This window comes from Oryctolagus cuniculus, chromosome 11, assembly GCF_051225735.1.
Source record: "Oryctolagus cuniculus isolate XC-2025 breed Fujian yellow rabbit chromosome 11, ASM5122573v1, whole genome shotgun sequence".
NCBI classification, from domain to species: Eukaryota; Metazoa; Chordata; class Mammalia; order Lagomorpha; family Leporidae; genus Oryctolagus; species Oryctolagus cuniculus.
In genome coordinates, this window is record NC_142877.1 from 121,519,814 (window position 1) to 121,544,930 (window position 25,117).

Genomic DNA, 25,117 nt, shown 5'->3' on the forward strand with positions numbered 1-25,117 from the left:
TCGGGGAGTGAGCTCCAGGAGGCTGTGGTGGTGCAGGGGTCCCCGAGTTAACGCAGTCTCCTCAGGAGCCGGGGTCTCAGGAGTAAGCACCCCCACTTTCTCCGTGCCCTGCCTCACCTGCTTGCCACCTGGGTGACCTGACCCCTAAACATTTATGCTTTCAGTTGTTGGCGTCCTTTGTCCTCCCCTGTAACGCACAGGCTTCCAGAGGGCACCCGCTCCCTGTTCGTCCCTGCTTCGTGCGTGGGTGACGTGTGGGGACGGTTCCCGCGTCGGGCTCCTGCTGCCTGTCGTCCACATGACCCACTGTGGAGGCAGCCCGGGAATGTGGAAGTGTGGACAGGACTGTCCATGGCCCGGCATAGACAGGACGTACTGATGCGTGCTGCGGTGTGGGTGGAGTGCGCAGGCCCCCTGGGGTCTGAGCCCTCCCTCGGGACGCCCACTGAGGCAGCTCCACAGCAGCGGAACTCAGGTTAAACTAGATGAGTGTGTGCAGTGAAAGGTGTGAGAGTGCTTGGCATACAGTAAGCACTCAATAAATGTTAGCAACTACAATGTGAGAATTACTGTTATTTTTATCAGCTTGGAACTTTCTAAATATGTTCTAGGCTGAAGTGTTTCTTGCCTTAAGGAACATTTTCCTTGCAGTGGCGCCCTCCCTCTACTTTGCAAATAAGATTTTTTAAAAATTAAAGGACACAGAATTTTTTAAACATAATATGAGTGTTACACTGGATGATACCATTTTTCGCAAGCATCTAAAATTAGGTTGCTCAAGTTTTGGATAAGCCATTTGAATTAGGTAACTGTTTTGCATTTTGAAAACTTTCTTAAAAAAGATTTATTTATTTAGTTTGAAAGTCACAGAGAGAGAAGGAGAAGACAGAGAAAGAGAGAGAGAGAGAGAGAGAGAGGGAGAGAGCGAGCAAAATCTACCATATTCTTTTTCACTCCCCAGATGGCTGTAATAGCCAGGGCTGGGCCAGGCGGGAGCCAGGAGCCAGGAGCCAGGAGCCAGGAGCTTCATCTGGGCCTTCCACGTGGGTGCAGGGTCCCAAGCACTTGGGCCATCCTTTGCTGTTTTTCCTAGGCCATTAGCAACGGGCTGGATTGGAAGCGGGAGAGGCAGAACATAAGCAGGTGCCCTCTAAGGAATGCCAGTGTTGCAGGCGGTGGCTTAACATGCTGCGCCACAGTGCTGGCCCCTGCGTCCTCAAGACTTTTCAGTTAGGGTCTCTCATTAGGTGTTTTTATTTTATTTTATTTTTTTAAATACACTTTCAGAAGGGACTTGTTGGGAGCACCATCGTCCATTATTGCTTTGAAGCCCACGTGTGGTGTTGCTGTGTGAGGCCGTTGATCAGGGCGCAGGGGTGCTCCCCTGGTGTGGCTCTGAAACGAAGCGTGCAAGCAGGTTTTGCAGGAATTCTGGCCGATGAGCACGTCAGATGTCAGCAGCAAGGTTTTAGGGATCAGCTGGATCACCTTTCAGGTCTCCACCAGGAATAAGTCATCCACTCCAGGTTCTGTCTCATTAGAATGTGAAATGCCTGGGAAGCGATCGTTTGCAATATATTAATTATGTTAATTAATCAGAGGGGATTCAGAATATTAACTACCTGCAACCAATTAGGTATTTAAATTGAGAGCCGTTGAGCGATGAGGTGGAAGACTGCATGCGTCATTGGGTGAGTAGATGAGAAAGGGGCGTGTGAGGGCTGATGGCCCTGCTGTCCCTTCCGGCCTTGTTGATCCCGTGTGCTTGACGGCCGCCTTGTGTTTCTGTGCAGAGGGGGAGGATGTGGACAGTGTGGACATCTGCAGCGTGCCCGCCGAGGTGCTGCGCAACATCGAGGCCGACACCTACTGGTGCATGAGCAAGCTGCTGGACGGCATCCAGGTGAGCGCTGCCCGCCCCAGGGGCTGAGGGCTGCGGGTCCATGCCCCAGGGGCTGCAGGGGTGCGGGTCCATGTCCCAGGGGCTGCAGGGGTGCGGGTCCATGCCCCAGGGGCTGCAGGGGCGCGGGTCCATAACCCAGGGGCTGCAGGGGTGCGGGTCCATGCCTCAGGGGCTGCAGGGCCGCGGGTCCATGCCCCAGGGGCTGAGGGCCGCGGGTCCATGCCCCAGGGGCTGCAGGGGCGCGGGTCCATGCCCCAGGGGCTGCAGGGGCACAGGTCCATGCCCCAGGGGCTGCAGGGGTGCGGGTCCATGCCCCAGGGGCTGCAGGGGCACAGGTCCATGCCCCAGGGGCTGCAGGGGTGCGGGTCCATGCCTCAGGGGCTGCAGGGCCGCGGGTCCATGCCCCAGACGCCTTTCCTGGGAGAGCACTGGGCCTGTCCACAGGCTGCCTTCTGAATCCACTCGCCAACTCCTTGCGGCGTCTGGGTCTTCCTCAGTGGTGAGCTCTCCTAGGGGCTGACCAGGGTGTGAGGTGGGGCCCAGACCGGGCGGCTGCTGAGCGTATCAGTGAGAAGACAGGTGCAGCGTCGGATCCTGGAGGTTCTCGTCGGTCCGACCGCTGCCTGCAGGCTCTGGGCACCGGCACCAGATGCGAGGTGTGGCTCACGCGAGGCAGATTGTCTTCAGAGGTTCTGCGTTTCGAAGGGCATCAGATTTGGGGCGGCTGATCCCCGTCTGACACCAGGCCCGTGGCAGGCTCAGCCTCGCCGTCTCGGTGCCAGGGCCATGCGTGCTGGTCTGTGCCTGGTCTCACAGGCAAACCCAAGCTGGTGGCAGACCGTGAGCCGCGGTGCAGGGCTCTGCCCATCTCCCTCGGTGGAGGCTTGTGTCTGAGAGTTCCATAGGAGACCACAGGGCTCCCAGTGACAGGGCTGATTTCATGGGACCAGTGTGGTGGTGAAGTGGCCGCCGTGCAAGGACAGACCCTCGAGTGGCAGGAACTCTGTGCATCTTACGCCTTTCCTGGACACCTGCTGCACACCTGGGGAGCAGCAGTTGAGTTTGCTGGGGCTCTCCTGGAGAGAGGGTGGATGTTGAGGTCCAGCTCCAGGAGGTAGCCTAGAGCAGAGCTCGGGGAGGGCGATGGGCTTTGCCCACGAGGCCGGGAGAAACGTGGGGGGAGCACTCTGCAGCCTTCCTGCGTCCCAGCCTCTAAGGAGGTGGGGATGCCACTGTCACAGCAGCCGCTCCTGACACCACTCGCTGACAAGGCCTCCGTGAGCTGCTGCGTGTGAAGTGGCCAAAGTGGCGCTTTTACAGATGTGTCTAAAGATGTAGACTCGGCCTTAATTTGAATGAGTTAGATGAAGTGTTTCTGCTGACGGGCCCTGCGTGGATGACATCACTGCTGATGAGTGAGGAGCCGACAGGCAGAAGGGGAAGCCCTTCGTGCCGCTCCAGGCCTCGCATGGTTTCTCGGGAAGAGAAGTGTGCCTGTGGGAGATGTATTTGGCCACACGTCAATTCGTCATTTCCCTTACCTTGTTAATGTTTGCATATTTTTAATCCACCCCCACCCCTGAGCTCAAGGCTTTTCCCTCCTTAGGAAAGAGATTGAACCGTAATGTGAAACTATAAATTTGAATGTCACTTCTCTGATCGTGAGTGATGAACTCCCGCCATTTAAGTACAAGGTTATCTGGCTTTTATTTGTAAATAAGATCAGCTGCACAATGAGATCGATGCTGCCGTTTCATTTTCCCCTGGAGATTTGCTGTCTGATGAAGGGCTTTATTGGCAGCGCTCGCACGTGGAAGGCCTAGAGGCCTGCTGCCTGTGCGCCACGCGCAGTAGTGGTTGCCTTGGTTCCCGTGGTGCTTGCGGGCTGCATGATTCCGTGTAGTCCTCACGTGGTTTCCGTGTGGTTGTCACGGGTTGCTTGATGCCACAAGCGCCCCGGGGTTCCGTCGGTCCTCACGTGATCCTCCAGTGGCCACGTTGATGCCGCACGGCCTTCCTGTGTTTGCATTGCTTCCATGTGATCTTCACGTGGTTGTTGGATGCCACGTGACCCTTATGTGGTTACGTTACGTTGGTTCCTCACAGTCCAACTGAGAGCAGTGAGAGGCACATTTGGGACATTGGGGTTTGGCTGTAATGCTCAGAGGGGCCACGTAGGCGGCCCCAGCAGAGGGCCTCTGGGGGACTGCTGTGATGCGTGGGGGGCGCAGTGGCCGTGGCTGACTGAACTCCAGCCGGCTGCCTGGATGCCAGCAGCTGGGCCCCCCTCAAGGACTGGCCTCCCCGCCTCTCTGCTTGTCCCCCTGCACTTGGTCTCACTTCACTTAACTCTTCAGAACTGCTAGTACTTCAAGAAGCACTTTCTTCTTCTTATCTTTATCCTGATTGAAAACCCTTGGGAAAAACACTAGGTTTTTCTCTGTGTAGACTCTCAGCGTGGCTTTCACCGGTGGCTCTGCTACCTTAGGCAGAGTCTGGTTTACTTATCAGTGTGCCTGAGACCACATGTGGCCAGGGACTTTGGTCAGTCACGGGTCCAAAACCATGGACCTGACGCACTGCTCGTGAGTGGTAACAGCAGGACGAAGATGAGGGGCCCTGAGCGTGTCCTGCAGCACAGCGCTCCTGACACTGGTGCTGCAGGACACAGCAGACAGGACACACGAGGCCGTCGGCCCACGGCACCCGGCACACAAGGCCGACAGCCCACAGCAGACGGGACACACGAGGCTGACGGCCCACGGCACCCGGCGCACAAGGCTGACAGCCCACAGCAGACAGGACACACGAGGCTGATGGCCCATGGCACCCGGCACACGAGGCCGACAGCCCACAGCAGACGGGACACATGAGGCCGACAGCCCACAGCAGACGGGACACACGAGGCCGACGGCCCACAGCAGACGGGACACACGAGGCCGACGGCCCACAGCAGACGGGACACACGAGGCCGACGGCCCACAGCAGACGGGACACACGAGGCCGACGGCCCACAGCAGACGGGACACACGAGGCCGACGGCCCACAGCAGACGGGACACACGAGGCCGACGGCCCACAGCAGACGGGACACACGAGGCCGACGGCCCACAGCAGACGGGACACACGAGGCCGACGGCCCACAGTAGACGGGACACACGAGGCCGACGGCCCACAGCACCTGGCACACAAGGCCGATGGCCAGAGACAAAGCTGCTTGCCTGAGATTGCGCGGCCCTTGCTGCAGCCCACACTTGGCACCCTGAAACCGAGGCTCTCCCCTCTGCACTATGACCTTCTTTTTAATGTATTTTTATTTTGTTGCCCTGGGAGAGCCTGGGTGGTAGCAGTGATGCTTCTGGTTCACCTGGAGCTTCCTTCGCCGATTCTGCATCCTGTGAGGTGTCACTAACTGATGGAGGGACTGCCTTGATTTGGCCCAAGTGTCGTGGTGAGCCCAGCCCGTGAGGTGCTGGGTGGGTGCTGTGCACCTGTGCTGGGATGGGCAGGGAGAGGACGGCTTCTGGAGATGAGGGCACAGTGTGGGAGGGGGCTCTGGCTCCAGAGAGGTGGTGACGAAAGGCAAAGAACGAACTGACCCCTCCCCACAAATGCCAGGCGACTGGGTGCCCCTGAGCAGTATGCTTCAGTCTCAGCGAGGGCCAGCCCTGCAGAGACAGAGTGGCGGCTCCACCAGCAGCTCCAGTGCTGCAGCTGGCACCCTGGCCGGTCAGAGCAAGAGTCACACTGGGAAACAGCTGTTCCCAGCGGGGCACACGGGTGCTGCCCGGGAGCACAGTGACCCGGCTCTGCAGGACCCTTCATGTGGTGAGAAGTAAGGAACTTTTCTTATGTGGGTGAATTCTTGAGTTCTCTTCATGTTTCCCACATTAGGAGTTCAGGGTGGCGCTGTGGCTGCAGGATTCCCCACCTGCAGCACTGGCCTCCCATATCGGTGCTGGTCTAGTCCCGGCTGCTCCACTTCTGATCCAGCTCTCTGCTGTGGCCTGGGAAAGCCGTGGAAGATGGCCAAGTGCTGGGGCCCTGCACCTGCGTGGGAGACCCGGGAAAAGCCCTGGCTCCTGGCTTCAGGTCGGCCCAGCTTCAGCCATTGTGGCGATTTAGGGAGTGGACCAGCGGATGGAAGACTTCTCTCTCTCTCTCTCTCTCTCTCTCTCTCTGTCTATGGCTCTGCCTCTCAAATAAATAAATAAAAGCTTAAAGGAAAAAAATTCAGAGAAAGTTAAAAATGTCTAGTAATTTATTTAAAAATAACTTGGCAGATCCTTTGTGCGATATCCTTATAAGCTATTACTATGCATATGTTTGTGATCAGTTAGTGTTTTCCAAAACAAAACATGGTTTAGTGAGAAGAAAGACATTCTAGGTTTTTGCACATTTCTTCAATGTTTAACTTAATAGAGGCATGAAAAAAATTCTTCAATGTGCTTTTATATTCAGTGTTGCTTATTCAGTGTGGTTCATATGTTCAGTATGTTAGATTTCAGTATGTTATGTGAAAAAATCCAGTCTCATACAGGTATATAATTGGTGAAGAGGGCATTTTAATAGCGTTTTCAGGTAATTATAGATCTTTTTCCTCAGTGGAAAATCACAGGTCAATAAATGCTTGTTTCTTAAAGTCAGGTGCAGTGTGGAATCTAAGAGCACATCAGTGAGTGCTTGTGCTCAGTCAGTCTAGGAGCACATCAGTGAGTGCTTGTGCTCAGTCTAGGAGCGCATCAGTGAGTGCTTGTGCTCAGTCACTCTAGGAGCACATCAGTGAGTGCTTGTGCTCAGTCACTCGAGGAGCACATCAGTGAGTGCTTGTGCTCAGTCACTCGAGGAGCGCATCAGTGAGTGCTTGTGCTCAGTCACTCGAGGAGCACATCAGTGAGTGCTTGTGCTCAGTCTAAGAGCACATCAGTGAGTGCTTGTGCTCAGTCACTGTAAGAGCACATTAGTGAGTGCTTTGTGCTCAGTCACTCGAGGAGCACATCAGTGAGTGCTTGTGCTCAGTCACTCTAGGAGCACGTCAGTGAGTGCTTTGTGCTCAGTCACTCTAGGAGCACATCAGTGAGTGCTTGTGCTCAGTCTCGTTGGGCTCCTCGGGCCTGTCCTGAGTGAGGTGAATCTTCCCCCAGCAGCGCGTGTTAGTCCCTGGGGCGTCCTGGACGGCAGGCGTGCGGCCTCTGAATGCCGACCGTTGAGAGTGGAAACCTGGCTGCGCTGGTTCCACAGCGTCAACGAGCAGCAGCCGGAGCGCTCAGGCCTCGCGTGGCAGCTGAACGGACCCAGAATTCAGAGCGGCTGCCAGCTGCACTGCCGTCATGGCAGCAGACGCTGTCCGTGGTCCTCCTTGAAGTGGCACGTGAGCTTTGTTCAGGTGGAGAAGCCGCCCGGGAGATCCAGACCTTGTAGCTTGGCGGGCAACCCCGGTGTGCCGCCGGCCGCCGGCCAGAGTGCTCCTTCCTGAGCCGCACGGCCGTTCAGCGCCCGCCGCAGCTGCTGCTCTGCTGGCTTTCCTGGGCCCACTGTCCTTGGAGCGCCCACCAGCCTTTTCCAGATTCTTCCTGCTTTGCCGCACAGCAGACTGGAAGGATGTTCACTCGGGGCTCAAGGTCGTAGCGTCAATAGGAAAACCAGTGACTTTTCCTGCCTCATCAGGAACGATGGAACTTCAGTGAGACAGCCTTCGGCCTTTCAGGGAGCTTGTGGGTGGGGAGGACGTGACTGCTTCGCGCCTCGTTCCCTGCTAGCCTGCGGCCTTTCCACCCCCCAGCACTGCGCACCAGCGCGGGGAACGGTACAAGCGTCTCAGTGTGCTGTGGCAACTCTGGGAGGTTTCACAGGCGCCCCGCAGCTGCCTGACCCCCATGGAGGACTCTGCCCACAGGAAAAGTGCATGCGTCACAGGCTGGCATTAGCGTTAGCAGGATTTGTCCCTGGAGACCCGAGACCCTGCAGCGGGGTTAGGACCAAGGACAAAGGAGCAGTGCCGGGTTCAGAGAAGGCTCTGAAGGAGGAGCTCACACCTTTCAGAGAACTCGACTCCACTTGCGGCAACCAGAGTCGTAGCATTTAAGTGTGAACGCGATAGACTCAGCAGAAGAGAGGAGCAGTTAGAATGGAAGGTGGTTCTGAGCGAACTACTGAGTGGGCAGCAGAGAGATGCTGGGAATATGCCAGAGGTGAAGGCACGGAAGAGAGTGAAGAGAAGTGGTCCTAGAACGAGATGTAGGCTGGAGAAGGCCAGTGCATGTGAGGACTGTGGCCAGGAATTTTCTGGTACCGACGAGACATTTTGCTTTGCTAGACAGACGGAACAGATCTGAAAAGAGGCACTGAACAGCATGATGCAGAGAGTGGAGCAGCAAGGAAAGAGTGTCCCGGGCAGGCCCGTGGCCTGCAGACAGCAGGTCAGATGGACAGACGGTTGAAAACAGACTGGCACGGGGGCAGCGGAACAGGATGCTTGGTGTAGAAGGCGACAGCTGCCACGCCGGGAGGGATTCGGGGACATCACCAAGCCGGCGGCTGCTACAGGACACTCAGCTAAATGTGGACATGGAGCGAGGCAGGAAGGAAAGGGAAGCCTGTACCCGAGAAACCCAGCCACGTGGCAGGGGGGCTCTCCTGGGGCTGGGGGCCACACGCAGCCGTGAAGGTGAGGCGGCTGGTGCGAAGCCGTGCCTGGGACAGTCTCTGCCTGGTGACGGGTGGCTGGATTTACCTGCGAGGGTCTGGTGGTGGGTCAGCACGCTTGTGCGCATGGCCGTGAGCAGGGTGCCCACGAGAAGCAGAAGTGGCACACACCGCCGGTGTGCTGGCACGTCTGTGCTTCTGAGGGCTTTGGTGGTCTTTATCGGCTCCTTTCCCTCCAAGCACCCCCGCCAGGTGCCTCTTGTTACAAGGCTGCCAAGCTGTGGGGCTGGGCTCCAGATCCCGCAGTCTGGCTCCAGCCCCCGTGGGTCTCAGGAGCTGGTAGGAAAGCCTAGGATTAGTGAACATTTATGCTGCACAGTTGATGAAGTCGGGCTAAGGACATACCTAGAGCTTCGTATCCAGATCATTGGGAAAACGCCACATCAGCAGTTGCCAAGGGGCCCTAAGACGCGAGTCTGGGTGGGAACTGGCGGCGCGCGAGCATCCTTCTGGGCTGGGCCTGGCTGTGCCGTGTGGAGTCGCCAGTCTGCACGGGTTAGGAGCGAGGCTGGAGCGGGGGCTGAGAAGTGCGGGTGACGCCTGGCAGCTGAGGAAGGTCCATCGTTTCTGAGGGCTCGGTGCCCTGTCCACTGGCGGTCTGTTTCAGAGACATTCTTTCTGCTTGGTGCTGGGAGAGAAGAGAAGAGAAAGAGCTAGGTTTCTGGATGCCATGGTCTTGAGGGGGAGGCGTGGCTCCCAGGGCCTGTCCGTAAGGCTGCCCTGAGGGAGGGGTCAGCAGCGGGATGTGGGCGGGAAGCACCCTCTGCCCAGGGGAGAGCCCGGCCGGCGGGCGCTGGGATGGCACGGGTGTGCTGGATGCACAGGTAGTGCCACGCAGCCTCTGCGGGCCTTTCGGCCGCTGTAGGGAGGGGTCCCTGGGCAGAGCGGTGGCCGTGGGCGCCATGGTGTCCCTGGGTTTGCCGGGAAATAAATGGGGACGTTTCTGTTGGTGGGCATACCTGGGGATGCCGCTGGCACTCAGCTGAGGGTGCGTGGGAGGAGTCCTGAGAGCCGCCCCTTCCCCATAGAAAGAATGCCAGGCTCGCAGTCTGCAGGGCTGGGCTGCATCTGCCTGTTTTTGTGTTTTTTTCTCCTAAGATTTATTTTATTTGAAAGGTAGAGTTAGAGAGGGAATGAATGTCTGTCTGCTGGCCACTGGTTTTCTCCCCAAGTAGCCTCAATGACTGGGGCCAGGCCAGGCCAAAGCTAGGAGCTTTGAATTCCATCCAGACCTCCCATGTGGGTGCAGGGGTTCAAGCACTTGGGCCATCTGCTGCTGCTTTCCCAGGTGCATTAGCAGGGAGCTGGACCTGAAGTGGAGCAGCCCGGACTCGAACCAGTGCCCACATGGGAGCTGGTGCCCAGCCTGCTGCACCACAACACTGCCCGGGCAGGTTTTATCTTGAGAAGTGAGTCAGGTTGTGATGGAGCAGAGTCTTGGGTCTGGTTGGAGGCTTCCTGCGTGCAGGAAGGTGGTCCAGGCTGGCTGGGTGCAGGTGGGGCTGTGGGGTGGAGCCAGCACTGAATGCAGGAGGCATGATCTGAACTTTCCATTTTATTCTCTCAATCTTGCTTACGAACAATCCTCAGGATTGGGTATACGATTTCTGTGTTTCTTTCTCAATTGTATGATAGCTTTGACTGCAGTTTTCTTTAAAGATTCAGATAGGTTTGATTTGAAGAAATAATCCGGCTTGCTCTCGTCCTCATTTTCTCTGGTGGTTGGTCTTCTCTCCGCTTCACTCTGTGTGAATTGTCCTCGGGCAATGGGAGTGCTGTGTGCGTGGGTTGGCCGTGGCTTCCTGGAGGCCATCTGACTGTGGCATGCAGGCCTTCTAGCGCGCAGAACAGACTGCTGCTCCAAGCTTGGGAGCAGGTGAGCCCCCGCCCCCAGCTAAGTGCACTGTGAGAGCGCTCACAGAGCTGTAACTCTTAAAAATAATGTGGTGGGCTGTTACGGATTGTAGTGGCTTCGTGAATTGTCTTTTAAAAAACTTTAAAAATTATTTTAGCCATATGAAAGAGAGAGAGGAGAGAGAGAGAGAGAGAGAGAGAGAGAGAGATCATCTGCTTCACTCCCCCGAGCCTGCAGACTAGGACTGGGCGAGTCCAAGGGCAGGAACCTGGAGTTGCGTCCGGGTCTCCCATGTGGGGATGACAGCAGTCTAGCTGCTTGAGCCATCACTGCTGCCTCCCAGGGTGCTCATTAGCAGGAAGCCAGAATTGGGAGTGGAGCGGGGACCCACACCCAGACACACGGACGTGGTCCTCTGTTGCTGTGGATTCGTTCTGAGAAGAGGAGCGTGGTGGGGGCAGTTCTCATTCCACCACAGTCTTCCCAAGCAGTGTCCCATCCACGGTGCCAAGTGCCGCCCCCCGTTGTGTCTTTGCAGTGCTGCCTGTGCACTAGCTGCCTTTTGGGGTGATTTTTAGGCGTAGGTCTTAGAGGTACGTGTGAACCCAGGTGGGTGACTGAGTATTTCCTGCATGCAGGGTGCTGGCCTCTCCGGTGACACCTGGGTTTGAGTAAGTGCCTTCCCTGGTCAGAGCTGCTGACCTCGCGCTGTCTCCAGAGATTTCAGACTGGCGTCCGCTGAGAAGTTCTGGGCTGGGTGGCGCCGCCAGGCTTGCAGGGGACCATGCTTTCGCCTTTGCCAGTCTTCTCATTTCACTGCCGACGCCAGCACCAAGGTTGCTGCTTCGCTATTACTTCTTGAGTTACAGCTTCCATATTTGCCTACCCTGAAGTCATGCTATTACTCTTAGATTCATTACTTAGCAGGACAGCTCCTTGAGTAGAAAAGAACCATTGCCTTTTATAATTAGTCATTCACATTTTCCTTCCTTGGGGAACAATTACTCAGTTCTTAGAACTGGTTGGTGGCGCGGAAGGGACAGGAATGTTGGGAAGGTGACTCTCCAGGCTTGGAACTTCCAGTGAGCAAGAACTGCGGAGTATCGCTGCCAGGTCTGGGGCCAGGCCTGCAGTGGACTTGTCTGGTACGGGGGTGCCCCTGAGGGACTTAACTGGGGAGCTGAGTGAAGGGAGACGCAAGGGGACAGACGAGGACCCAGAGCCTGGGAGGGCGCCCTTGGAGAAGTGCTCCTGCTCCAGGTTGATTCTCTCAAGGGCAGCAGTCGGGGTCTCAGGAATGGGCTTCCGCCGCTGGACCCTGGAAGGGAGTTGGTCCCAGCTAAGTGCAAGGGAACGCTGTGTCCCTGTCCCTGGTGCTGAATCAGCATGTGGAGGGCAAGGTTGGAGGGCAAAGAGCAGGTTTCAGTTACTGACAGATGAGTCGCAAGAAGAGCCGTGCTGCTTGGAGAGGCAGGTCCAGGGTTTTGTTGGCCTGGAGCCTGAAGCTGAAGCCGGGTGCGTATCTGTATTTGGACCCCTGCACAGTTGCTCGAGCAGCTTGCTTGGTGGCTTGGCTTTGTCCTGAGGAGAAGTTAGCAGGGTGCTCTGCACAACTGAGTAGCTACACAACGTTGTTTGGCTGAGATCTAGAGGGGGAGTGTTGTGTGAAGAGATGGTGGTGCTTTATGATTAATTATTATTATTTATTAATTATTATTACTAATTAGGGCGATGCCCAGCCAGCCTGGAGCCCATGCTCATCCTGCCTGTAGTCTTTCCTCACCCTGTGCATTCTGTTGGAGTAAGTTCAGACCCCGGGTCAGCGTGACCAGGGAGCGCCAGACTGGTGCGGCTGTGGCTGTTGCAGCAAGACCGGTTTCTGGAATTCACAGGCAAACATCACATATCTGTCTGAACAGACACTTTGGTCGGTCACATGGTCAGTGATTTGCTTTTGTTCATCAGAATATGAAAAGGAAATGCAAGATGCATTTGGTCTGAAACAAGGGAGAGAGCAGAGGGGCCTGGCTGCCGCTGCCGGGCAGAAAGCTCGCTCGGCTCGGCTCGGCTCTGGCATTTGCCGAGTGCACCAGGGAGCAGCCTTTTCCGCCTGGCAGGAAGCCCACGGGGGAAGAGGAGAGGGAGGAAGCACCGTTTCTGTTTCATGGTGTTACATACGCACCAGACCCGTCTCAGGTGGCAGACGGCTCTTGCCCTGTGTGTGGAAGCGTCTTGGAGGTGGGTTTGAGAGCCCTGGTGGATCAGTTTGGGGATTCTTGGTAACATTTTAGGAAGTTGGTTACACAGGAATGTGTTAGCTACAACACAACAGGCCGCACCAGGATTCATTAAGAACCACTCATGAGCAGCAACTTAAATATAAAAACTAAAAATGAATTCAGGGTACAATGGCATTGGAAACCTAAAATTTCATGTTGTTGCCTGAATGAATGGTTTCTTCCTTTCGTTTACGAAGTAGTTCTCCACTGTGTTGTCCTGGGGTAGCTGGGTTCAGATTCTTGTCTCCGACCTAAGAAAGAATTCTAGGACTAGACGTAGGTCAAGGTCAGCAGAGAAGCAAGATTTATGAGCTTGCAAAGGGAAAGCTCGCCCCCCAGCACGTGGGCATGCTTGAGATGGCGCTGCGCTCTGCCGCTGGGGCCTCCCTCTGCAGGGACGGTGTCTGGGATGGGCTTCACTGAACATTCGTAAGGGATGATTTGGAGCAGGGCTCGAGTAATGCCCGTTTCCTTGCCTGTCTTTGCGAAACTCAGAAGTGCTGTGGCGTTGGTTGCATGATGGTAGCAGGTAGCAGGAGTGTCAGCCATGGTACGTTTGTTATAATGCGCTAACGATCATTGTGGGGCCCAAGTCGGCAGCCTGTTGGATACTTTCAGCTGGTTCCATGAAGCTGCGGTCTCCTGCTGTGTGGAAAGGCAGTGCGGGTGGCACGGTGCAGGTGGGCTGCGGGTGGAGGCTGGTGGTCTCAGCTCCTCCTTTCTGGCTACCTTCCTGCCTGCATCAGTTTGTCCCTGCTGGTGTTGGTGGGAGCCAGGGCTGCCTCTGGTCTCTGGCCGTTGAGACGCGGGCTTCTGTGAGCGTTCTCTCATTGGTGGATGTTTCCCTTGGGCCAGTGCTAGGAGTGGACTCCTGGGCCACCGCGAGGTGGTGTAGTCTTCTTACAAAAGAGCCCGCTCTCTTTCAAGGTGGTGGTCCCACTGCACGTGCCCAGTGGACGTATCTCAGAGTTCTGGCTGCTCCACCCCAGAATGCAGTTCCGTTTCCCTCGTGTCCCTCTGCTCTTCTCAGGGACGGTCAAGAGGACAGCGAGGGTGTCCGTTTAAGCAGTGCCTCTCAGCTTGAGGGACAGCCGGGGTGATAGGTGATGGAATCCAGGTGCAGAGTGATGCTGGCGAGAACCACGCGGGCAAGGTAATAAGAGTGAATGTGAGGCCCTGGGGCCTGCGCTGCGGCGCGGTGGGTTAAAGCCCTGGCCTGAAGCTCCAGCATCCCCTGTGGGTGCCGGTTCTAGCCCAGGCTGCTCCTCTTCCTATCCGGCTCTCTTCTGAGGCCTGGAAAAGCAGTGGAGGATGGCCCGGGTACTTGGGCCCTGCTGCCCGTATGGGAGACCCGGAGGAGGCTCCTGGCTCCTGACTTCAGGTGCAGCTCCAGCCCTTGCAGCCATCTGGGGGGTGAGCCAGCGATGGTGGACCTCTCTCTGTCCCTGCGTCTCTCTGTAACTCTTTCAAATAAATAAAAATAAAATCTTTAAAAAAGAAAAGAAATGTAAGACCTTACGTTCAGGTTGGAAAACCTCCCACAGTGTAGGTCGGTAGGAAGCAGTGTGGACCACGTGGGTCGACTCTGTCTTCAGTTCAGACTGCATGGGGTGACTGTGTCTCCAGTGTGGACCATGGGTAGGCTGGCCTTATCCTCGGTTCGCACTGTGTGTGTCAGTCGTGTCTTCAGTGGGCGGCTCTTGGCGCTGTCTTTCTAGATCATGGCAGGGTCTCATGTGCAGCTGACGCCGCTCCATCCTGTGGTCACGTCCTGTTCTTTCCATACTTTGAGCCAGAAAGAGGCAAATCTCATTGCCGTGGTGGCTCCCCATAACCGTCCCGCCAGCTTCATTTGAGAACTTCGCGTTGGCCCCACTGCGTGCTCCTTCAGGGGCCTTCCAGCCCTGCAGTGTCCTCTCTCGCCTCGCCCTGGTCTCCCCACTGCCCCGCTTGCTTTCCTGGAACGTGCTGGGCTTCCTGCTGCCCTGGGACTCTGCTCAGGGCCCAGGACCGCCTCCCCTCTCAGCCCAGTGGATTTCCAGGGTGGGGTCCCGCTCTGTGTTGGCGGCTCACTGCCCATCACAGGGGCACCACACGGGCGTTTGGGTGGCAGGTGTACTGAGCACCCTGTTGTCTAGGTGTTGAGGGTACCCCCGACTGCCTTTCTCCTCGGCTGTGTGGGGACCCCACGGCCCCTGCTGCGGGTCTGGTGACTCACAGGACCCACAGAGTGGACTCACAGCTGTGGGTCACTGCGGTACAAGGGCGCGGAGTCGAGTCGGCTGCGGGAAGGCACACGGAAACAGGGTGGGAGGAAGCCAGGTATGAGCCTTGGAGCCCCTCGCTGGAGTCGCCGGGACGTGCTTCCCCTTGCAGCAGCTGACACATGTTCCCCTGGGCACGCCTGGGAGAGACTCAGTGCCCAGGGTGTCGTGGGGGCCGGTCACACGGGCACCTGTGCCTGGCATGTTCCAGATGCCAAGGCTGCTAGGTGGGCGCCCTCCTGCAGTGCAGGTGCCCGGCACTGGCTGGGAACCGACCTCACGTGCAGGCCCTCTGAGGACAGCACTGTCAGGCCTGCCACGTTCAGCTCTTTGGCACACCGCTGGTGCTCAGGACGTGGTTTCTGGGGTGTAGGAGGGTTTGGTGAGAGTCCCTGGACAGGTGAAGAGGCTCGTAGCCCGCTGTGGTTCTCGTGCACCCTGGGCGGATGCATTAACTGGCGCTGTGTGGAGAGGGAAGGAAATCGAGTGCCCCTGTGGCAGGGGCCTTTCCAGCCTGCCTCTCCCTCTGCCCAGTCAGCCCTTGGTGGGGACTGTATTCAGGGCCGCGGGCCGGGAGGGGTAGGGGGGCGAGTTTGGTTTCAGCTTAGGAAAGAAACCTTGTCGGAGTGTGTCTGGCTGGGGAGGGGCCCCCAGGCCCTGCTGGGAGGGGATCCTCAGTCCAGTTAGGGGTCTTACTTTCCCAGGCGGTCCTTCCTGCCTGAGCTTTGCCCCTCCTGCAGAGGCCCCCGGGAGACCTAGGCCTGCCTCTCTCCTGAAGAGCACAGGCCGCGCTGTGTGTTGTCCAGGGTCTGTTTTTGTTGGTGACTTTGCCTTCCGTGGAAGATTTCACAGAAGGGCCTTGTGGTCCTCACAGCTGCCCTTCTTCTCGGGCCTCTGAGTTCTGTCTGCTGTGTCCTTTTGAAGACACGGCAGAGGTTCCAGCCTGAAGGGCTGCGTGCTTGCTTTCTGTGAAGGGGGTGGTCTTGTTACTCTCAGTGTTTCTGTGCGTGTACACTGGCTTTGCCTGATTCCTGTTTTGCTGCCCCCGCCATCTTTCCCACAGTGCAGCGTTCCCCTGTGCCAGCTGTGCAGGTGCAGGTGTGGGGGCGCTGGAGCCGTCTCCAGGGTGAGTCTCATTTCCCAGCGTGAAGCAAGCAGAATCTGGTGCGCCCAGAGCAGCTGGGGACTGTCATGGACAGGGAAGGCCCGAGTGGCAGGTGCCTCCCCAGGGATTCCCACCCCTCCGCACACCGCACACGCCTCGCTCAGCTGTCATCCGTCTCCACTGTGTGCCCTGGGAAGGCTACCCAGCTGCCACACGGCGCTTCCTGGAGCCAGGGCTCCCTCAGCGAGCGCAGGACGAGACAGGAGGGCCCGGCTCTGCCACCCTGCACCAGTGGCTCTGCCCTGCAGAGCTCCGTGCCGTCACCTGGCTGGAGGCAGTCCAGAGGCCTGTCTGCTCCCAGCCTGCAGCAGGAATGCCGTCTCTGCCTTCCCAGGTCTTTGCAAAAATAGATTTTTTTTTTTCTCTTTTGTTTCCCCGTGGGCTCTAGGGTGTTATTCTTTTCTCCTTGTTTGGATTTCTGAGAACCCATCTTCCCTACTTGAGTGTGAACAGATTGAGAAATAAAACAAAATAATGGCAGATGGAGGCCACAGAATTACTTTTATTTCTGCTAAATGAGAGGCTTGAAATCCTATCTCACAGTGTGTGAGACAAATCAACCGGCTGACTGCACCCCGGGACCGGTCAGGCTCGCCGCCTCTCAGGCCGGTGCTGGGCCTGGCGGGCCTCCCTCCCAGCAGCAGAGCCCCTGAGAGGGGGAAGAAGGCCCTGTGTGCTGCCAGCCTTGGCAGTGTGCCTGTCGCCTCCTGGGTCCGAGCTTCCCGGGGTTGAGGAAGTGAGGGAGAGGCGCCCAGGGAGCTCCCACACTTGAAGCAGACCCCAGATCTGGGGGAGCATCACCCCAGCTCATTCAGCTTGTGGTTGCCAGGGGCCGGGGGATCTGCAGTTCTGGGGGCAGAGCAGCCCAGGTGGAATCCCGGGCCTCGGGGTCTGGGGACAGCCGTGGTCGGCGTGCGTGCTAGAATATGCTCGTGGTGGCTCTGCAGTTGTTGGGACAGGGCATGAGTTAAAGCCGCTGCAAAGCCGCTCCATCCCGGGGCTCCCAGTCCCCTTGGCTGCCTTCTCAGCCCTGATTCTGTCCTGCTTTGTTGTTGGGCCTCGCATATCAGAACTGAGTGGTGCCCCAGTCCAGATGGGAATCTGCTTCTGTTATCTGCTTTCTGGGGCAGAAGTCAACTCCTTCAGGCCCAAAGATGGTGACATTCAAGGGCGTTGAAGTCCGGATCCCAAACGCCTTACCCCCACTAAAGTTCGAGTGCATTAACATCCACCGCCTGCACTTGGCTTCTGTGCTGCTCCGAGTCAGCCTGAGGGGCGTCAGGGCTCACGGGGCCAGCGCAGCTCCTTCAGGGCCCGGCAGTCCTGTCTGTTGAAGGCTGAGCCTCTGACAGCCCTCACTTTTCAGGAGCTCACATTCTTAGGAGGCTGTGTTAGCTTCTTGTTCGATCTGGCCCGTGGGGCAGGATCTCAGGAGAGAGCCTGTTCCCAGAGCTGCCCAGGATCAGCCGCCGGAGGACCGCACGGTGTCTTCCTGTCCAGAGTCGGCGAGCGGAGCTCGCGCGGTTTTGCTGTCACGGAGATGTCAGTGTGGAACCCAGAGCCTGTCACTTGGAGTCCGCCTGGGAGAAGCCCCCCAGCAGGAGGGAGGCTGACGCTGTTTACTGCCCACGTCTGGGAATGGAACCTTCAGGGCCTCGTAGGCGTTTCTAGTTCTGTGCCACTGTGGCTGCTGCTTTTAGTCTTGTTAGGAAGTGTTGTGTTTTGCATGCGTGTATGCATGAGAGAGAGAGAGGGAGAGAGAGAGAAGGAGAGAGAGAGAAGGAGAGAGGGAGAGGGAGGGAGGGGGAGGGAGGGAGGGAGGGAGAGGAGCTCAGAACACGTAGAAGATGCCAATTATGTCAGGTATAGTCTTGTGCTTTAAATTTTTTTTTTAAAGATTTATTTGTTTGAAAGGCAGAGTTAGAGAGGCAGAGGCAGAGACAGCGAGTGAGAGAGATCTTCCATCCATTGGTTCACTCTCCAAATGGTTGCAGTGGCTAGGGCTGCACCGATCCGAAGTCAGGAGCCAGGGGCTTCTTCCGGGTCTCCCACGTGGGTGCAGGGGCCCACGGACTTGGGCCATGTTCTTCTGTTTTCCCAGGCCACAGCAGAGAGCTGGATTGGAAGTGGAGCAGCTGGGTCTTGAACCAGCGCCCATGTGGGATGCTGGCACTGCAGGCAGAGGCTTTACCCACTACCCCACAGTGCCAACCCCCGTGCTTTACTTTTTCTGCAAGAAAAAAATTATTTATTTGAAGGGCAGAGTGACACACACACACACACAGACACACACACAGAGGGATCTTCTGTTTTCTAGTTTGTTCCCTAAATGGCCACAACAGCTTGGTCTGGGACAGGCCAAAGCCAGGAGCCGGGGTGTCCATCTGTGTTTTCCATATGGATGGTAGGGACATTTGGGCCATCTTCTGTTGTCTTCCCAGGTGTGTTAGCAGGGAGCTGGATCGAGAGTGAAGAGCCAGGACTCAGACCAACCATATGGGATGCCAGCGTTGTAGGCGCTGGCTGAACCCTCTCTGTGCCCCAGCCCTGGTCCTGGTGTTGTAGGCGGTGGCTGAACCCTCTCTGTGCCCCAGCCCTGGTCCCGGTGTTGTAGGCGGTGGCTGAACCCTCTCTGTGCCCCAGCCCTGGTCCCGGTGTTGTAGGCGGTGGCTGAACCCTCTCTGTGCCCCAGCCCTGGTCCCGGTGTTGTAGGCGCTGGCTGAACCCTCTCTGTGCCCCAGCCCTGGTCCTGGTGTTGTAGGCGGTGGCTGAACCCTCTCTGTGCCACAACCCCGGTCCCAGTCCTGTATTTTTCACGTTCGAGCTAGAGGTTGTTCTTCCAGCCCCATGTTTGTGTCCCTGGGAAGTCCTCCTCCTGGCTCTAGAGCTGCGCAAGGCTGAGACTGCTGCCCGGCTCCACAGTGACGCCTGCACTCTGGGGGGTTCCGTGGGCTCCAGGCGTGTCCCCGAGCGCACTGACTGCTGCCCGGCTCCACAGTGATGCCTGCACTCTGGGGGGTTCCGTGGGCTCCAGGCGTGTCCCCGAGCGCACTGACTGCTGCCCGGCTCCACAGTGATGCCTGCACTCTGGGGGGTTCCGTGGGCTCCAGGCATGTCCCCGAGCGCACTGACTGCTGCCCGGCTCCTCAGTGACGCCTGCACTCTGGGGGGTTCCGTGGGCTCCAGGCGTGTCCCCGAGCACACTGACTGCTGCCCTGCTCCACAGTGACGCCTGCACTCTGGGGGGTTCCGTGGGCTCCAGGCGTGTCCCCGAGCACACTGACTGCTGCCCGGCTCCACAGTGACGCCTGCACTCTGGGGGGTTCCGTGGGCTCCAGGCGTGTCCCCGAGCACACTGACTGCTGCCCGGCTCCACAGTGACGCCTGCACTCTGGGGGGTTCCGTGGGCTCCAGGCGTGTCCCCGAGCACACTGACTGCTGCCCGGCTCCACAGTGACGCCTGCACTCTGGGGGGTTCCGTGGGCTCCAGGCGTGTCCCCGAGCGCACTGACTGCTGCCCGGCTCCACAGTGACGCCTGCACTCTGGGGGGTTCCGTGGGCTCCAGGCGTGTCCCCGAGTGCACAGCAGGGCTGACTGCTGCCCGGCTCCACAGTGACGCCTGCACTCTGGGGGGTTCCGTGGGCTCCAGGCGTGTCCCCGAGCGCACTGACTGCTGCCCGGCTCCACAGTGACGCCTGCACTCTGGGGGGTTCCGTGGGCTCCAGGCGGGTCCCCGAGTGCACAGCAGGGCTGACTGCTGCCCAGCTCCACAGTGACGCCTGCACTCTGGGGGGTTCCGTGGGCTCCAGGCGTGTACCCGAGCGCACTGACTGCTGCCTGGCTCCACAGTGACGCCTGCACTCTGGGGGGTTCCGTGGGCTCCAGGCGTGTCCCCGAGTGCACAGCAGGGCTGACTGCTGCCTGGCTCCACAGTGACGCCTGCACTCTGGGGGGTTCCGTGGGCTCCAGGCGTGTCCCCGAGCGCACTGACTGCTGCCCGGCTCCACAGTGACGCCTGCACTCTGGGGGGTTCCGTGGGCTCCAGGCGGGTCCCCGAGTGCACAGCAGGGCTGACTGCTGCCCGGCTCCACAGTGACGCCTGCACTCTGGGGGGTTCCGTGGGCTCCAGGCGTGTCCCCGAGCGCACTGACTGCTGCCCGGCTCCACAGTGACGCCTGCACTCTGGGGGGTTCCGTGGGCTCCAGGCGTGTCCCCGAGTGCACAGCAGGGCTGACTGCTGCCCGGCTCCACAGTGACGCCTGCACTCTGGGGGGTTCCGTGGGCTCCAGGCGTGTCCCCGAGCGCACTGACTGCTGCCCGGCTCCACAGTGACGCCTGCACTCTGGGGGGTTCCGTGGGCTCCAGGCGTGTCCCCGAGCGCACAGCAGACGTCTGCGCATCTCACCTCATCCAGACAGTCTCCCAGTCCCGTGCCTGTAGGTAAGGAAGATCAAGTCCAGATGAGCCCTCCTCCTCCCCACCATGGCTCTGTGGGCAGTCTCCCTCCTGACCATGAAGCCAGCACCTCCCTCTCGGCTGGCATTCCTTCACTGTCTGCAAGGTACAAGGACCCTGCTGGCCATCACTGAGTGCTGGCCTAGCTGGGCCTGAGCCTGCCTGAGGAGTGGCAGCCGTCCGGCCTAGCATTTCCTGTCCTGACCAAGCACCCCGTGCTTGTGACTTTACCAGAGCCAGGGGCCTGGCGTCCCCTTGCCAAAGCTTGGGTGGCCTTCCCCACTGTCACTCCCTGGGCAAAGCTGTGGCCAGCTGCCATCTCCCAGTGCTGTCTTGGCCAGAGGCCCTGTTGGCTCACTGGGAACAGAATCTGTCCATTTGGGGAACTCAGGCACCCAGCTGTCCTCCTGGTCCACTTCTCTGTATTTCTTAGTGGGTCTTAGGGGCCCTGGTAAGGAGCATCGTCTAAACCCCTGTTGTTGTTTATTGCCACCGGCTATAACAGTATCCTAGTCTTATCGGCTGGAAAGAACACAGACTTTCTGCCTTAATTCTGGAGGTCAGATGTCTGACCTGTGGCCAACCTCGTGGTGAGGGCAGGGCTGGTTCCTGCTGGAGGCCCCTGCAGGAAGCCCGCCCTGCTTTCCCAGCCTCTAGGGGCTGCCCTGTTCCTTGGCTCAGGGGCCCTCTCTCCGTCCTCAACAACAGCAGAGGCAGGTGGACCCCGTTGTGTGGCATCGCTGTAGTAGGGGCCGTCTGCTTCCTCCTCCCACTGTTAAGGACCTGTGAGGCCATTGTTTCCTTCCGGATCCTTAGGATGATTTGCCTGTCTTAGGTCAGCACCCTCGGTCCCTGCACATCCCTGTTCCCCGGGCCCAGGCCCCAGAGATCAGGGCGTGGACGTACCTCTCACGGTCGTCCTTGACAGCTTGTGTGACTGTGTTGCTTCAGGAACTGGGTGGGACCTGGCTGGCTCTCCCAGACCCTGGTGTCCACGTGTCTCTCTGGGTGCTTTCCTTGTGGTGACAGCAAGCTGTCACAGAGCCTGCCACTTCCTGAGCACCGGCTGTGTCTTGAGAGCTTGTTGGGAGGTCATAGCAGGGAGTGCAGCTGCTCGAACGCCCCTGCCCGAAGACCGGTCCTCCACTGGCGGGGAAGGTCGCCTTCCTTACTGACTCACAGCTTCGGGAGGGACGCCCATGGGGCAGTGAGGGAGGACGGGGACACCTGCCTAGCCAATCAACCCTGGCGATCAGTGGGCTGACAGGTGTCGCAGCCAGATAGCTCTCCCGTCCTTCCTGTCCCACACGGGATCCTGGAGCTCCCAGGCAGTCCCAGCAGGGCTGCTGCTGCTCCTGTGCTGCTCATTCTGTAGGCGGGGGACAGCGAGCCCACGGGGGCTGCTGCTCGCTCAGGTCCCGCAGCTCCTGGTTCCTCGCCAGGCCGCCCGTTCCCCGGTACTGCAGAGGTTGTGCGGCATCAGGTCATGAGCCTCACCTGAGTTCACCTGGTGTCATCTGTGAGCCGTCTCTGTGCAGCGGCGGTGTCGTAAGCACCTGGATCGTCTGTCGCATGGAGCCGGCGCAGTGCCGTCGCCCTGGGCTCCCCGTCCAGTTCACACAGATAGGTGCACTCAGTGAGCCGAATGTGAACACCTACACTGAATGTATAGAAATGGGCCGTTCGGTGTCCTCTCTGGTGGGTAGATGGGGCTCTGCTTCTTCAGGGGAGACCCCGCGTACTGCGTGCATCCCCTCCTGTTTCTCAAGGTAAAACCTCGCATTTGGTGAACTGGTTCTGTTATAAAACTATCCCCGTTATTTGGTGTTTGCAGCCGCCTTTTCTCGCCTTTGGAAAATGGGTTTCGTGTATATGCATCTGATCCACGTTATTGTTTTTCCCTTAGGACAACTACACCTTTGCCCAGCCTGGGATTCAGATGAAAGTGAAAATGCTGGAGGAGCTCGTGAGCCGGATTGACGGTGAGCAGCTTCCTGAGCAGCCCTGCCCGGGGCAGGCGGGGCCGAGCGTGCCCGGCCTCAGCGTGCCTGCGCGGCCTGTGCATGCTGCTGCGGACAAGCTGTCCCTCCCGTGCAGGCGACAGGACACGTCAGAATTCAGGGCCAGGGCTCTGCAGGGAAGTAACGCGCGCCCAGCCCGGAGCGCCCTGATCGGGAGACAGGCCGGCGGCTCGCGGCTGTCCTCTGGCACTCGGCTCCCTGCCTCTGTGCGTCGTTTTGCTACCAAGGATGTTAGAATAATTTCTCCATGGAATCCAATTAATTACTGAGTCTGGAAATAACATCTTTAATATTATAGAAAAATTATGGTGTGTGCTCGGGCAATTTTAGATTACGCTTTCATGTTTAAGTGGGGGCTTTGAAATACTTTTTACCTTCATCCTTAAAATAATTCCCCCTGCGATGTGCTGACTGTCACATTGCAATAGCAGAGTTTAATTAAATGAAAGTTGAGAGATAATGCTAGCCCGTCCCGGGCATATTCTCCTGGTAGTTAGTTAAATTAATGAACAGAGCATTAACAGAGTGATGCCAAGCAGAACTGGCCCTGTGTTTGTGACAGCAGCAATGAGGTGTGGAGCAGAGATGTGCTGGTCCATGCAGAGCGCCCCGTGTGTCGACCAGTCGTGCCTGCAGGTCTTCACGGCCCACACAGGGCAGGGTGCCTCCGGCCTGAGCCTGGAGCGTTGTCTCACTGCACACACCCTGTTCCGCTCTGTTGTTTATTTATCTGAAAGGCAGAGTTGGGGGGGGGAGGGAGAGACAGAAAGATCCATCCAGTTGATCAGCTGATCAGTCTCCCAGGTGAGTGGCGGGACCCAAGGATCTGGGCCGTCTCCTGCTTTCCCAGCCTCAGGAGCGGGGGGCTGGGCTGGACTCCAGGTCTGTCACTCAGATTGGAGGCCGGAGGCGGCTTCACCCGCTGTGCCGCGGTGCTGGCCCCTCATGCTCTGGGTATGACCCACGCAGGGCAGGACCTCTGACTGTCTTGTTGCACACCCAGAGGGTTGGGCTCTGCTTGTGACCCAGTCCTGTGCCTGCCGTCTCAGTGCTGGGGCTCCCCCTGCCGCTCCCCCTCACTGTGCTCCGGCGGGGAGCTGCTGGATAGCATTGTGGAACAGGGCTGTACAATTATCAACTCCATTTTGTTCCTTGATTGGATCTGACATCCAGCTCTCTGTCTAATGGTTATTACCTCATCTCCGTGTTATGAAGTTTGGCGCAGTTCTTCCAATAATGCTTTATTTGATTCAGTATTCTATTTAGCTACTTTCCAGCCTGTCTGTTCTAGACGCTGCCTCTTGCCTCTGCAGGTACATCTATTGTGCACCTCACCGTGAGGTCTTGCTTGGCTGTGGCGGCATTTTTTTCCCTACCAGCAATTTCTCAGTGTTCCCTGGCCTCATTTAGTTCTTTGAAATATGATTTGCAGTGGATGTGAGTTACACGTCCTTAGCAGGCTCTTCTTCCCCCCTTGTGTCCCTTGGAAGGCGTACTTGTGTGTCCTGGAGGTTGGACAGTTGTGGCTAGCGCTCGTTTGTTCCGGTGCTGCGGCTGGGAAATGCTTGAATTGGTTCTTCGGCCGCGCTCTGGCTCAGGAGGAAGCACAGTGCAGACTTGCGGGGTGACCGTTTGAGAGCGGCAGCAGCGAGCAGAGGACCCAGCCGCTTCCGCACTTCCAGAAAAGCACAGCTTTGTTTTCCGCCCGGCTTCTGTGTCCGTCATTCTCCTCCTGCAGCCTTTTGTCGAGGGATCCGTCCTCCCCAGCAGCGGCGATTCTTTGGTCTGATAGATTTAACTCTGTCTCTGTCTTCTTTATTCCCGTTCTTCTAAAGAAACCCTAAAAAATTTCCTGTGATAGCGTCCAGAGAGGCAACCCTGGGCGGTGGAAGCAGGTGGTGTGCCAGATGCGCCACGTTTGTGCGAGCTGGCTGGTGGGAGCCGTCGCCTCTCACCGCCATGTGAGGAGGCGACTCCAGGCCTCAGCTCCACGAAGCTCTCCCCTGCCACCCTGTCACTCACCCCTGGAGAAGGAATTTGTGAGCTTGGAACTTCTGCAGGGACCTTGAAGGTCTCGTTAAGGGCGGAGTTACTAGGGAGAGAGAGCGCTGTCTTAGGGAGCCCGGAGCCTCATTGCAGCACTGAGGGCAGCAGTGGCGTGCCGGCCGCGGTCCCGGCACGACGACGAGGAAAGGCGCCTGTGTGCCTGCTGGGGCCGGGGCTGTGCTGCTCTGTGAAGGGAGGGGAGAGGAGCTCTGGTGTCCGGCGGTGCCGGTGTGAGCACTTGGGCCCAGAGACAAGGGTCAGGAGGCAGGAAGGCCATGAGAAGCAAGGGCAGAGGGCCAGCGATCCCGTCTGCTTCTCCTGGAGTCAGGAGCAACTAAAGACTTTCTGGAAAGCAGTTTTGGGTCGGTTTCCTATTTTGCATAGTTTTACCACTCCCCTCTGGCACCCTGGACACGAAGGTGCG

The 25,117-nt window shown here is 58.0% G+C and overlaps 1 protein-coding gene across 6 annotated transcripts in view; it reads left to right on the top strand.

The window, feature by feature from the left end:
• Positions 1–25,117, top strand: part of TBC1D22A (TBC1 domain family member 22A) — a 358,344-nt gene that overhangs the window by 201,318 nt on the left and 131,909 nt on the right. For all 6 annotated transcript variants that reach the window (XR_016216438.1, XR_016216436.1, XR_016216437.1 and 3 more), the window contains 2 exons: positions 1,794–1,903; positions 22,533–22,608. Coding sequence is in view for 3 of the 6 variants with exons in the window: in XM_051839990.3 (XP_051695950.1) it covers positions 1,794–1,903; positions 22,533–22,608 (186 nt within the window). In the remaining 3 variants the exon portion in view is untranslated. The remainder of the gene's footprint in view (positions 1–1,793; positions 1,904–22,532; positions 22,609–25,117) is intronic.